The sequence below is a fragment of the Trachinotus anak genome, unplaced genomic scaffold, assembly GCF_046630095.1.
Source record: "Trachinotus anak isolate AG129_WGS33_773 ecotype Australia unplaced genomic scaffold, CSIRO_AGI_Tana_v1 ptg000023l, whole genome shotgun sequence".
In the NCBI taxonomy this organism is placed as follows: Eukaryota; Metazoa; Chordata; class Actinopteri; order Carangiformes; family Carangidae; genus Trachinotus; species Trachinotus anak.
In genome coordinates this window covers 3,750,017-3,763,704 of record NW_027273874.1, presented here as the reverse complement: position 1 = coordinate 3,763,704, position 13,688 = coordinate 3,750,017, and the positions used below count along the sequence as shown (strand labels likewise).

The 13,688-nt window shown below is 41.8% G+C and overlaps 1 protein-coding gene across 1 annotated transcript in view; it reads left to right on the top strand.

The window, feature by feature from the left end:
* Positions 1–12,107, top strand: part of gal3st3 (galactose-3-O-sulfotransferase 3) — a 31,278-nt gene extending 19,171 nt beyond the window's left edge. Inside the window, exons 2-3 of the mRNA XM_071459782.1 lie at positions 5,398–5,500; positions 6,404–12,107. Of these exons, the coding sequence (XP_071315883.1) occupies positions 5,418–5,500; positions 6,404–7,730 (1,410 nt within the window). The 5' untranslated portion in view covers positions 5,398–5,417 and the 3' untranslated portion in view covers positions 7,731–12,107. The remainder of the gene's footprint in view (positions 1–5,397; positions 5,501–6,403) is intronic.
* Positions 12,108–13,688: the final 1,581 nt, after the last annotated feature.

The window sequence follows — 13,688 nt, the reverse complement described above, 5'->3', positions numbered from 1 at the left end:
ACCAAAAATATTTAGTTTGCTTCTGCTTGGAAAAAAAAAAGTTCATTAGAGCTGCACTACTCAATAGAAATCGCACATAATATTTTATATGATGTATTTTTATGTATATTTGACTCATTTAAGTTCTATATATTTTGTTTTTATTGATAGTTACTTTTTTAAATGATTTAAATGCTCATGTGATTTGGCTCAGTTTTAATCACCACTATGTTGCTAACCAACGTGTGTAACCATGGCAACGTGCTGAAATCATGGGGACTTTTCTGTCTCCTGATCATTTACCTCCATGTACTCCAAACCATTCAAACTGAACAGGTGAACGCTCTTAATTAAAGTCTTTGGCGAGTGACCATGGTGTAAAATGGATAATCAACTCTGAGGTCTGCGTCGATTTGAATAGTCAAATCGCTCCTCCAAGGACGCCGCCCTTCTCCTCCTCACGTCATGGTTCTTTATCCTCATGTCTTGTGTTGAAATCCTTTAAAAGAAACACCTCCTTGTTGATTATCCCTTCACTTAATCACTCAATCAATATACAAATAAGATAGGTACCCCTCCTCTGTCTATTCCCCCCCCCCGTTTTAAAATCATTGTCTACTAACAGAGGGATCCAGTGACCGCTCACTGCTCTTTCATATGTGCAGCGATCGTTAGGGAAACCTAATCAGACCTGTTTTTAATTAAAGAGGCCGGAGTGTCGGTGCTGAAGGAGGAGAGAGGAGGAGGTGAAGGGAGAAGATGGCAGCAGATGAGGGTGGATGAAGGGGAAGAGGTTGAGTCTGTCTCCTGAAAGCCACTTAAATCCCTTTCTTATTAACTCGCTGTGACACATGATCTACCTCCATCCCCTCAAACACACACACACACACACACACACACACACACACACACACACACTCAGGGCTACGAACCAGCTCCTCTTACCACAAGAAGCAGCCCCTGCATCTCTGCTGCGTGGTTTTATTATGCTTAAGACGTTTGTCAATGACCCTGGTCAGCTGCAGTGCTGCATCCCACCACTCTCTGAACCACTGTAAATCCGTCTGTATTTCTGCGCTTTGTTTAATTATGATGGATCATTCAAACTAGGTTTTACGTTGACATTTTCTTATGTAAATGGGACCTAACCTTGAGCTGAAGAAGCCAGTGTAACTAAATGTGATTGACCAGCCTGGAAAAGGTGAAATTTATGAAAAGTTCATCCTGTTCCACTTCATATGCTTGTTTTTTTTTATTTATTTTTTTTTAGGCAAGAGGCTATGAGATTTCAAGAAACAGGTTTATTACAATTTGTTTCTTTAGTTATAGTTTTGGTCGTCATATCTTTAGGTTATAACAAGTCTGATCGAGTTAGTAATGTTGCTTCACTGCAAAGGAAAAGTTAGAGCTAATTTTCTGCACATAGTTTTACATTTCTACTTTGAACTCTCACAAAGAACGTACAATTCTTCTTACAAGTTAATAAGTGTAATTCATCACCAATAAAACACACTATTGCTCAATTAAATACGCTTTGCTTACTCAGCTTTTCTCAGTCTGGTACAACCAGTATAGTGGCAAAGGTTAGCCAATGTTAGCACTGTTGTACTCCACTCGAAGTGTTGCACTCCTATAGGCCTGACCTTGTCGGACTTATGACGGGCAGTCCTTCGTTTTTTGTTTTTTTTAATGCATCAAAATCGATGCAGCAGAGCTCTCTCTGGAGCTGCAGAAGTCTACTCTCAGACACAACTTTGCTTTTTTTTTTTTTTTTTTTACATATGCTGTAGTGCTCCCTTGACCCGTAAACAGACTTCGATGTGTGAAATCAGTGGACTTCTCCTTTAAGCTATGTTTTAGCATTTACCATTATCCCTTAATTGTAAACTTGTGGCCTCTGCTTAGCAAGAACGACGTCGGTTTGCCTCAAGCTGCATTCAGATTGAACGCAAAGCTTTGTTTATGAGATATTGATAGCATCTTATTGCAGACCATACAAACTGATGCACAGACAGTCGAGTTATTTTCAGCCAGATCATCTGTTTTTTTTTTTAATGGATTCCTACAGCTTCTTTGCTGGTTTGGACTATGCAGAGCAAATTTCACTTTTGATTGCATATAACCTCGTCGCCTCTAATATTCACCTTGGTCTGAACACGCCTCAAGTTTTTTTTTTGTTGTTGTTGTTTTTTCAAAAAAACAAAAGCCTGTCCCATCCCTTGCTAAATACAAACAGATCTGACAGTAAGGTGAAATGTTTTTGAGAGTTCGCCCTGGCTGAGTCTTCCATCTGCTCCTGTGGGCGTCAGGTGATTGACAGCAAGGAGAGGCCGATGTGACGATGAAACAGGTATGAAAACACTCGACTCGGGAAAAGTGAAAATGAAATAAAGCAGAAACTGCAGCGGAACCACATTAAGGTGTCATGTTTAATGTGACGGATTATCTAGCTCAGGCAATTGTCAAGTCAGTGGAGGCTGTTTTTCATGCTGTACATGGCAGCAATTGGCTTCTTCTGAAGGGAGGAAGACGTGAACACGAATATCTCTGACTGCTCAGGCTGTGACAAAATAAGAACAATGTAAAGGAGAGAGGAAACCTATTCAAAAAAGAACATTTTATTTATTAAAGAGGATGAAGAGAAGTGTTTCCCAACCATGAAAGTGCTGCGAGTTGCTTTCAGACATCTTCCTCTGCTCAGATTGAGCTGAATCTATTCTGAACTTTTTATCAAAGCCATATGTTACACATAAAATAAAACATTGGTAGGACATTAAGCAAGAACCTAACTCTGTCTTTTAAGGGTCTACTGGGTGAGCTATTTCACTCTCTAATAAGTTTGAAGTATGGTGGACAATTTGTTGTATTGCCTTGTGGAGAAGTCTGAATTTTTCTTGTGTCACTGGTGTTTTAATTTCCCTGGTTACAGTTATATCTAAATGAATATATGAAATGTGAGAACAATAACTGATTTGTCCTTTAAGCACTTTAACAAGCAAAAATATCAAACTCTCTCCGGTGTCAGCTTCTTCAGTGTGAGAATTGGTTGCTTCTTCTGTCGTTGCAAATGAAATATTGCTTTTGTTCTGTTTGTTGGATAAATCAGGCTTTTGGGGATGTCTTAAATTGGAATATGATTTTTTAAATATAATTTCCTGTATCTTAAGACACCAAACAATCAGAAGATTTATCCGCAAAAGGATCGATAATGAAGAAGTTGCAGCTCTAAAGTTGCAGCTGTTGCCCTTGCCAAGTGGTTGCATCCCTCAGACTTGGAGGCTATCTAGAGAACCAGACTGCCCACTCTCCTGTGAGAGAGAACCTAAAAAAGGGCGAGCTGTAGACTAGAGATTTGGGTTTGAACAAGTCCCAGAATGGCCGAGTACATTGGCGTTATGAATAAGTAATGACCTTCCTCCTCTCAACATCTGTCGAGGTGCCCTAAAGCAAGGCACTTAATGACTCTGGCTGTACTGGAAAGCTCCAAAGTGGCGACTGCGTATGAATGCTTAGAAAGAGCAAAAAGACTCGACTGACTTTTCTATAACAGAAAAAAAGATGCATGAAAGTAAAATAATATCCAGATCCAGCTGTGGTCAGACAGTTTGGTCAACAGCAGGGCTGAGAACACGCTACATCGACAATAAAAGATAAACCTGCCGAAAACTAATCAAACTGTGCCTCTGCAACAATCAGGGCATCAATTAGTGTGAGTGCATTAGCGCCTATTTTAGTATCAGAGCAGGCTCAGTGCTTTTGTGCCTCTAAGTGTGTCTGCATGTGTGTGTTCTCGCACAGTCCTACCGAGCACAGCCACTGAAGCAGCACAGACCCAGCTGTTTAAAAAAAAAACAAATCAGCAATCACGTTTTTCTCTTCATTTTCTACAGCGCGACATGAGGTCAGCTGTCAGTTCTTCACTGAATGCTTAATTACTATTTGGGAAACATATCTTGATTTTACTTGAACCCGGGCCTCCCCCACAGTTGCTTACTTAGCATATGAAATGATGTCATCCCTATTTATCAGCCCTGCATTATACATAGGAGGACGACTGGTTGTTGTTTACTGTATTGTGTCTGTTTATGCTTTAGCCAGATTTCCATTTTTGGACAGTCAGTTAAGAATTTAAGGGAACTGAATTGATTTTTAAAACATACTTTTGAAATGTTTATCAATTGACAGAAAGCTTTTGGACAAATATTTATGTGACTGATTAATAGTTTAAATTATCATTTAGCTAAAAATGTGAGTAAAATGTGAGTATTTGCAGTTTTTTACTGTTTCATATCATTGTGAATTTATTACTTTTGGGCAAGTTAAAGGCGTCAGCCTAACCACAGGGAAACTGTGACTGCAATTTTGAATAGATTTAGGTTGATAGGATTTATTGGAGAAAATGAAAATGATTAGTTGGAACCTTAAAAAAATAAATCTGCAAATAAATACAGAAATCTAAATCAAAATACCAATATGTTTGACCAAAATTAAAGCTCTTTACTCCTTTACCAAAATCTCTGTCTGTGCAGCAAACCCTTAATGATCGTGTTTACATGAGGGGGCGGCAGTTGCACCACCATACCCAGTAGTTTCCCACTGGGGCCATCCATGCTTAAAATCGATGCTCTCCTCACTTAGATAAAAGAATCCACCAAATGGTGCATATGATGTAAAATGCAGCTTCAGGTCTTGTCTGCTGGCATGTGTGCGGTGACGGTGACAGGACAGTGTAATCAAGGAGAGAGACCTCGGCCATTGTTATGCAAATGAGATACAATCGGGGGAGGCTTGGACTCCTTCCCAGGTTCCATTGCTGTCGTAGCATTTCAGCTGCGTGGGTCAAGTGACATGGGGAGTTTCTGCCACAGAGCGCTCTCAGTGTGAAGTGCCATTTGGTTTCTCGCATATGCATGTCCCTCATTACTGCCGGCACCTAATGTACAGGGCCATCTGTCCAGGGTTTGAGCTAAGAGATTATAAAAAGGTGTAACAGTGAATGTGACTCTTACAGTGGTGGATGGTAATGAAGGTATCGTTCACTGTATTATTAAAGAATGACAAAAGCCAAGCCACACTACACTCTCCTGCTAATGGATCCCAGCAATTATTTTTTGAATAAATCCTTCTGTCTGTGTCCATCTCTTCCTCTTGCTCGCTTTCTCTCTTCCCTTTTCTTCCTGTCCTTTCGATCCTCATTTCTGCTTCCTTTCATCTTTTCTCCCTCTGAACCTCCCTCTTCTTTTCTCCTTTTGTTCCCTGTTTCACCATTGTCCATTTTTGCCGGGCGCTCTCCTTCCACCTCATTTTTTGCTTTCTCATTACACCCCCACCTGCCCTCGTTGTCGTGCTTCTCCTCCCCTACCTTTGCTCGTGTTCTCTCCCCACCTCACTCTCGCTCTTCTTCTCTGCCTCCCACAGTCCCAGTGAAGCTGAGAGAGATGTCGCAGAAGAAGATATTCCTGGTCTTTGTTGCCATCAGTACTGTCAGTCTTCTGTTGCACCATGGGGGCCACTTCAGCTGGTGAGTGATTGAAACACACCCACACATATGCAAACACACACTTACTTACATTTTATACCCTCTATCTCTGTGAGCCCATATGGTGCTAATTACAATGAAAAATCTGACAATGGCAGCTCTTTTTCTCTATTAAAGTCAAATTAATAGAGGGACTGGCTTATTATAATACTCAGATCTGGAGACTATGAGTGCCAGTGCACTGCCAAGTTGGTCGAGGGACCAATTATAAAAGCAGAGGGAGGCAGGTCTTCGACAGCCCTGTGTTCTGTTCTCATACCATTTTAAACGTAACTTTTTGCTCACGAAATCTTTTCCCAGTTCCTGCCTTTGCTGTCTTACCCATCTTTCCACTTTTCACATATTGTTTCCACACCTTTTCTGGATCTGATGCTAGTTTGGTCTGCAGTGACCACGACATGCTGTAATGCTGCAGAGTATTCATTATGGATAAAACAAATACTACATGTGACTGGATTTTTCTCAGATTTTATATTTAGCCCCCTTTCTATGGTATGTTATTAATTTGGATATCAGAATTTTGTAAAGGATAAGAGAATATATCATCACAGTATGATTCCAAGGACAGTCAGTAATTAATTAAATGACATTGACACGCCCAGCCAAAGTGTGCGGCACAAACTAATCAAGCACACCTTATATTATCTGGCACTCTCAGGTTCTGATACTCTGTTCTCAAGTGGCTTTATCCTGCTTCATTTTCAATTCCCCAAATGTTCCCTCATTTTTACTTTCCTGTTGCATACTTCTGTCTCTTCCATTATCTGTCCGATGTCTGTGCACTTATGTCTCTAATGTCGTGATTTTATTTGGAGTGGCTGCTCCTTTTTACCGGAGCTAATGGAGCTTCAAATAAGTGATTACGTTTTCTTCTCCTTTCTCCAGGACTATGGAGGCTTTCCATCTCGGTTGTCCTGCTCTCCGTTCCCACCCTGCCCCAGGCTTGAAACCTAAACACACCAATGTGGCCTTCCTCAAGACCCACAAAACAGCCAGCACCACCATGCAGAATCTGCTCTTCCGCTTTGCGGAGCGGAATAACCTGACGGTGGCATTGCCTGTACAGGCCTGCAGCCACCAGTTCTGCTACCCACGCTCCTTCACCTCTCACTTTGTCCATCCGCACACGCTGCCACCAAACATCATCACCAGCCACATGCGCTTCAGCAAGGCAGAGCTGCAGCGCCTGATGCCGAACGACACAATATATGTCACAATACTGAGAGAGCCCGGCTCCATGTTTGAATCCTTGTTCAGTTACTACAACCAGTATTGTCAGAGCTTCAAGAGGGTCCCCAATGGCTCCCTGGAGGCTTTCTTAGAGGAGCCCTGGCGCTACTACCGGCCAGATGAAAAGGACTCCATGTATGCACGCAACACCTTGACCTTCGACTTGGGTGGAGACAAGGATCGCCCAGCAACAGATGTGGCGTATGCGCGGGCCTTTGTTGCAGAAGTAGACCGGGTTTTCTCCCTGGTGATGATTGCTGAGTACTTTGATGAGTCGCTGGTTCTCCTTCGCCATCTCCTCTCCTGGGATCTGGATGACATTCTGTATGTTAAACTCAACATGCGGACCCCAAGCTCAAAGCGGAGCCTGACACCAGGCCTTCCTGCAAAGATCCGTGCCTGGAATTCCTTAGATGCACGTCTCTATGACCACTTCAACGCCTCGCTGTGGCGCCAGCTGTCAGCTCTGGGTCCGGCCTGTGTGGCAAGGGAGGTACGACTTCTTCGTCGAGCCCAGGAGAGGCTCATGAGAAGCTGCTTTGGTGGACGGATGCCGCTTCTCCGCTCAGCAGCTCAGATCAAAAACAAGGATCTCCGCCCCTGGCAGCCTAGTGGAAAAGTCGACATTGTGGGCTACGATCTACCAGTGAATCTCAGCCGTGGCTTCTCAAGTCAGGCCCAGGAGCTCTGCCTCAAGCTCATCATGCCAGAGGTCCAGTACACACGGGTTCTTCTACGTTCCCAATCACTGCGCTACCGTCGAAGCTACCAGCTCCGGTCTCCACAGCAGTCACACCCCCTCCAGCAGCCCATACGTACAGTCCTGCCTCGGCATTCTCAAGTGCACCGCAGTCAACAGCCTCCTGCAGCCCCAGGCCCTGCCTCAGGAACAGGGTCCACTGCCACCTCAAAGCCTGCTGCAGGAACTCAAGGTTGGACCACAAAGATCAGGTCTAAATCCTCACAGACCCAGGCCTCATAGATGGGCCTGGATGGAAAGCAGAGACTTGAATATAATGTGAGTGCCCAACAGACTGCATCGTTCTACCCATCCTGATCCACAAGACTATGATTGGCTGGTGGGGGGTTTTGGAAACACTGGCGTCCTTGGAAAAAGTCTGGGTTGTTCTTGAATCAATGTCTTTCTTGTCCCCTCCAGACAGAGTTTGGGATAAAAATAAATTAAGAAAAAGGAGGGAAAGGGGGTAAGACATATCTGGACTTGAACTTGAATCTCTCCCCTCTCTGGTCTGCGAAACAGTATCAGGATTGGCAGACACAAGGGTGGGAGAAATCCACACTGGAACTCGGCTCAGTTGTACACCTCTTCACGCCCGACAAAGGCGGATGGGAGAGGGTTTTAGGGTGAAAGTGGTTCTTTGAAACAAATCTGTTATGTGCAACCAGGATTCAATAGCGAAGTGGCGATATCAGGCCTATTGTGAGGCACAGAGTGGGCTTTGTGTGTATCACACTGGTAAAGTATCATGTTACTTGCTTTCATTCTCTGTTTCTCGAACTCTCGTTTGCTCTCTCTCACTAACATATGCCACTTAAAGTCCTTGAGAGAGACATAATGACGTAAAGGGATCAGCTGTCAGGTCTCCAAAGAGCCTCCTAAGAGGCCAGACAGACACTGAGATTACCCCCAACCATTATTACAACAGCACAATAAACAACTCTTCTCTTCTTCGTCTCTTACAAACTCTAGATCTTAAAGCAATGGAGGTAGAGGGGGGTTAAAAGATACACAGCAAAAGTGGGAGACCTTAACCAGAGGGTAAGCATAAAAACCGCTGGATACTCAATTTGGCCATCCATTATGACCAAGACCCACAGAAAGAAAGAACTCACACATAAAGTCTGTGTCTCTTCAGCCTTCAGCTGACCTCTCTGGCCTCCCTGCTTGCTTCTCTCCATCCTCCATCCTCTCATCCCCCGCTGCTACCCTCTGGCCGGGCCCTCAGTCTAGGGAGAAGCCATTAAATCTTGCTTTCTTCACCCTGGTTCACCTCTGATTGCAGTCTCCCTCGGACCACAAGCTGGGATCCCATCATGCATTGTAGAAACCTTACGTTGAAGGCAAGGTTTCAGGATGTGGGGTTTTACTTTTAATCTTGGGTGTTATTGCACTAAGATCTCCAGGCCAGAACTCTCTATGAAAGACATGGATTTAATAACCTACCAGCAACCCCATCATACTGGCACAAGCAAAACCATAAAACAACTTGACAGGACAGAGTTAAAGCCTGTGGGTTGCAGTGTTTGAATATTTAATCATCTCATCTCACAGCCCTCCTATGGCCCATGTGCTTGGGTTACACGGTTGTACGTTTTCATTAAGGACATGATGGACCAGACGGAAGCTGCTCATTTTGAACCCAGAAGCGCAGGAGGACAAAGCGAGAGTGATCATGTCGAATGCTTAAAGCCTCTTAAGGCTCGTGGTCCAGCTGGGTTGACTGGGATCTTAAAATGTCATCACTTATCTCAGCTGTGATCCATTTTTAATGCATTCTGCTCATATTTAACGTGTCATTTATGTTCTTTTATTCCTCCAGTGATCAGCAGGGTACTGGTAAGTAACTGGGGGGCGGAGGAAGGATGTCTGGGTATGTATGTGTGAGTGTGCGAGAGTGTGAGTGATGTTTTTTTTTTTTTTTCATGGCCATCCAAGTTGGCATGGCAACAAAAGGAAATCATGCGTGTGAGATTTATTAAAACTATGTATTATTTATTATTGGGACTTAAAGAGTCCTGTTATTGTATTTTTAACTGTTTTTTTTTTTCATGAATCACTGGATAAAAATTGTGCTTTACCATCTAGGAAGTGGACCATCCTATGTTCAGCCCACCACTTAAGGCAACAGCGATGGAACAAGTTTTACATAATGCAGAACTACAAAGACCACTTCTGAAAACCGCACATAGAAACACGTGTAGTCGCTTTAAAATTAATCTTTAATTCTGCAGTGCTTAAGTGCTCAACCACAAAATGCTTTTGCGGTTGGAGCCCGTCACACTGTAACTTTCAATAATGATAAACACACAAACCGCTGCTGCTCCGACAGGAATAAAAAGTGGAACGGGAGGGGGGGGGGCAGACCTGAGCAGAGAATACAATATTTTATGAAGTGGCTGTGAATATCTGAATTCAAAGTGTGCTTATCTGAACTTACCGGGGGAACCTCAGCTTTAAAAGCATGAGATGCACAGTAGTTTTTATTTATTTACAGGCATTTGTGTTCAGATATGTGTAATATTTTTTCCAAGGCACATACACTGTAAAAGCTACACACCTTGGCTCAGTTCACTTTAACGGATAAGCCTGCCATTTTTGTATGTTTTTCCTTCTGTCAACAAATCCCAAGAAAAGACCAAAAACAAGAGTACGGAAGTCTGTCTGCCAATTTCCTCACCCTGTTAGCTGCACTCAGCCTCAAGCGCATTGATTCCTCACCAAGGCATTTTTAAAACAGGTCTCAAATATATATAGTTTCATATTTTAAAAAATCTCAGTAGTTTCCTAAAACAGCTGGGCGCTGTAGTTTTTAGCAAATGTTACTCAAAAATAAATGAATAAAGCATTTGTTTGGGACTGTTTCCGGCTGTGGATGGATACAAGCTTGTTGCTCAAGTGAGCATTTAAGCCAGCAGGATGGTGTATGTGGGATCAACTCAAAATAAACTACAATACCCATGTGCATTGTAATGAAAGCACATGTCACTCAGTGCAACAGTGTGGCTCATTTGTGTTTTTTAAATTGTTTTTGAGCAACAAAGGATCTCTGTGGCACAGAGGAATTAACTGTTTATATATACTTGTTAATATGATCAGTTCATTGTTTGTGTTGGTCTTTTAATGAGATTTGCTGACAGCAAGAAAAATACAGAATATTGTCAAACTTATTCTTTAAACGAGTTTACTGCTGATGCTGATCCTCAGCTGTATTTTAATTCATTTGAAAGTGCTGTAAAATAACAAGAAAACACTGTATTTGTGTTGTTTGTCATTCATTAAGCTTTTATGGCAACCCAAAGTGTTCATTATAAAATAAATAAATAAGACATTATTAAATTAATAGCCATGAGAATAAATGCAAACAACAGAGTATATAGTCATAAAATTTTGACTTCTCTAAATCACCTTGTTATAATGCAATGTTTTCTCATACTGCTTCTTTCCACCATAACAGGGTTTATTGCAGGTCATTTTTGTTTCATTCCAAGTTTTATTTTTATATGACAACACAATTTTTCCCCAGTTTCTGTTTCATTTAATAATGCCACCACAGCTTGGTGGTTGGCTGTTGCCTGGGTCTGACTCAAATTTTGTAATAAAAACTGTTGGAATGAAATAAAAACGACCAGAAATCTGTCATTTCATCCTGCGTCAACCCAAAGTTTTGAAGATTTATTGGGTTGTTTCACCATTTCATGGGTTTTTCTGTATTTTTTTCATGGCTACTTTATAATGTCTGATTTATTAACTTTATTTTGAACATGTTGGGTCTCCATAAGCACTGGTACGGAACCTGAAATGATTACTGATTGCTGATAACCTGATGTTTATTGAACAATGCTGGGATATTATGAGGTACACATACAGTATATTGAGTATACAGTAATAAACTGGCGCTCAAACGTATTCCTGTAGTAGATCAGAATAGGTACAGTATTTGCAAATGCTTTTCCTCCCATGTCTGTGTCTTACTGGGCGCCAGCTGAACAAAATGTCGTGTCCCCTCAACTGTTCATTTATGATCCATTTCTCCCTTGCTGTGAGTCTTTTTAAGTGCTCTTTTGATTGTTCGAGTTGTTCGCCTGGCTGTTCTGCTTCTTGTGAGAGAGTTTCGGTAATGGTCATGCTGTCATGTCTAAGAGTCTGCCATTCCTCTCTGAAAATGCCAGAGAGGCTGTAAAAACAGCACTCTGAAATCTCATCGACTTAACATTAGTTGCCCTTCTCTTTTCGAGTGACATTGTAAAGCTGTTGTTTTATATTTTTGTTTTACTAGAAAATGAAACTGGGCTTCTTACTCGTGGTGTCCGAGCAATTTGGGGCCTCTGCTGAGCCTTTATGTTGCAGGGAAGTAAAAAAGAAACAGTTCATTGTCACTGGGTGAAAAATACTTGATAATTCTTTGACTGCATTTTCTTTGATCTGCTCGTTTATTTTCTCTGTTTATGAGCTTATCTGTGAAACGAGGAGAACGAGACCTTGTGGTTCAGTGGAAGAGTTTGGGGCGTGTGACGGGGCTCAGAACAAATGGCTAGCGACAATCAGAGCTAGGGGCCGCAAAGCTTTGTAATGATGGGTGGTGAACGTGACAAATAAAGTTTGAATGATTTCAATTCATCTGGGGCTGAATGTGTGTTTGTTACTGCCATTTCTCTTTTCAGTGCAGATTTATTCAAATATGCACTGACTTGAATTATTCTGAATATTAGAGAAATGCACACGCACACTCTTCATCAAGAGCGGTATGTAACGCGCAGCGACAGTTGCTCAATTAAGATTCTGATTCTAAATGGTTTCTATTTCCCTGAAGACCCAAACCAGACATTTCAGCCTGCAATCAGTTGTTTGAAATTGCCTCCATCCAGCACGTCTGCCTAAATGAATGAACAAATTGCTTCTCACAGGGACAAAAACAAAATGCAAAGCAACGGGTTTGATATGACTGTGATTGAAGCAATCACGACGCCGTGCCCTTCTCCGCCTCTCAGTCTGCTGTGAGGTGGCCCGACTGCCCCAGCACCTCTCTGTCGCCTTTCTCTTATTGCTCTTATCTCCCATATAATCGTGGGTAATCATAAGTAGCACCTTCATAGTTACAGTAATGTTATAATAACATAACTACCTTTTTTTAATTTTACCTCCTCCTGAAACAAACTTCGGCGAGTCAGGTGCCGTAAAGAGATATTTCACAAGACAAATACTGAACAACAGTGTAGAGACAGCGAGATCTCAATATTACCCACCAGTGTCCGCTGTGCAACAGGTTCGATCCCTGCTCTTCTCTTCACTCCGACATCTTTACTCACCAGGTCTATATTTGTCTGAGCATCTATGATGTGTGAAATTCACTTTAGTGTGCATATAAATGCCTATATTTATTGATAATAATGAATGGCTTATTTCATTGGTTATTGATTTTTTAGGTATGTGAGTGGACCACTTTGATCCAGACTGAAATATCTCAGCACCCATCATTTGCATTGGCATGAAAACATTCCTGTCTCCCTCAGAATGAATTGTAATCACTTTGGTGATCTGACTTTCCCTCTAACTCATATTTGCCTTATCATTTTGAGCATGTAAGCACAGTAATGTTAGCATTTAAGCACAGCCTCCCAGAGCCACCGGCACGGTCCGTGGACTCTTGTTTACAGACATATCACAGACTGTTTTTTCTAAGTGCTAATGTCAGTGCTCCAAAATCTGTGAAGCAGGAGGGAATGCTATGGTTTCCCTTCTGCTAATTTTCACTGTTCGGGAAACACAGATACAAAATAATGATAGGACGCCATGCTGCATATAGTAATTAGTTACCACACTGGTCATGAATGAGCTGCATGCAGATTTTACATATTATTGCAGAACACAAAAGTGTCAGCAAAACATATCTAAACCATTTGGAAGTGAATATTCTCCTAAGTAGCTGACTTGCAAATATCTTTTATGTCAACACTGTTTTATCAGTTTTATTATTTATTATTATATTTTATTTTATTCCTGGTATGTCTGACTTGGTGCTACATGATAAAAAGGTGTCTTACAAAGTCTTGTATTTCAGCTAAGTAAATGCTAATTTGGCAAATGAAAAATTGCAAGTGAAGCACAACTGTGCAACAGCTCCACATGGTGATATGATCCCAATCCACCCTCTTCACCTCATTAGTTTGTTACTAACACATGTTCGTTTCATTTGCAGTC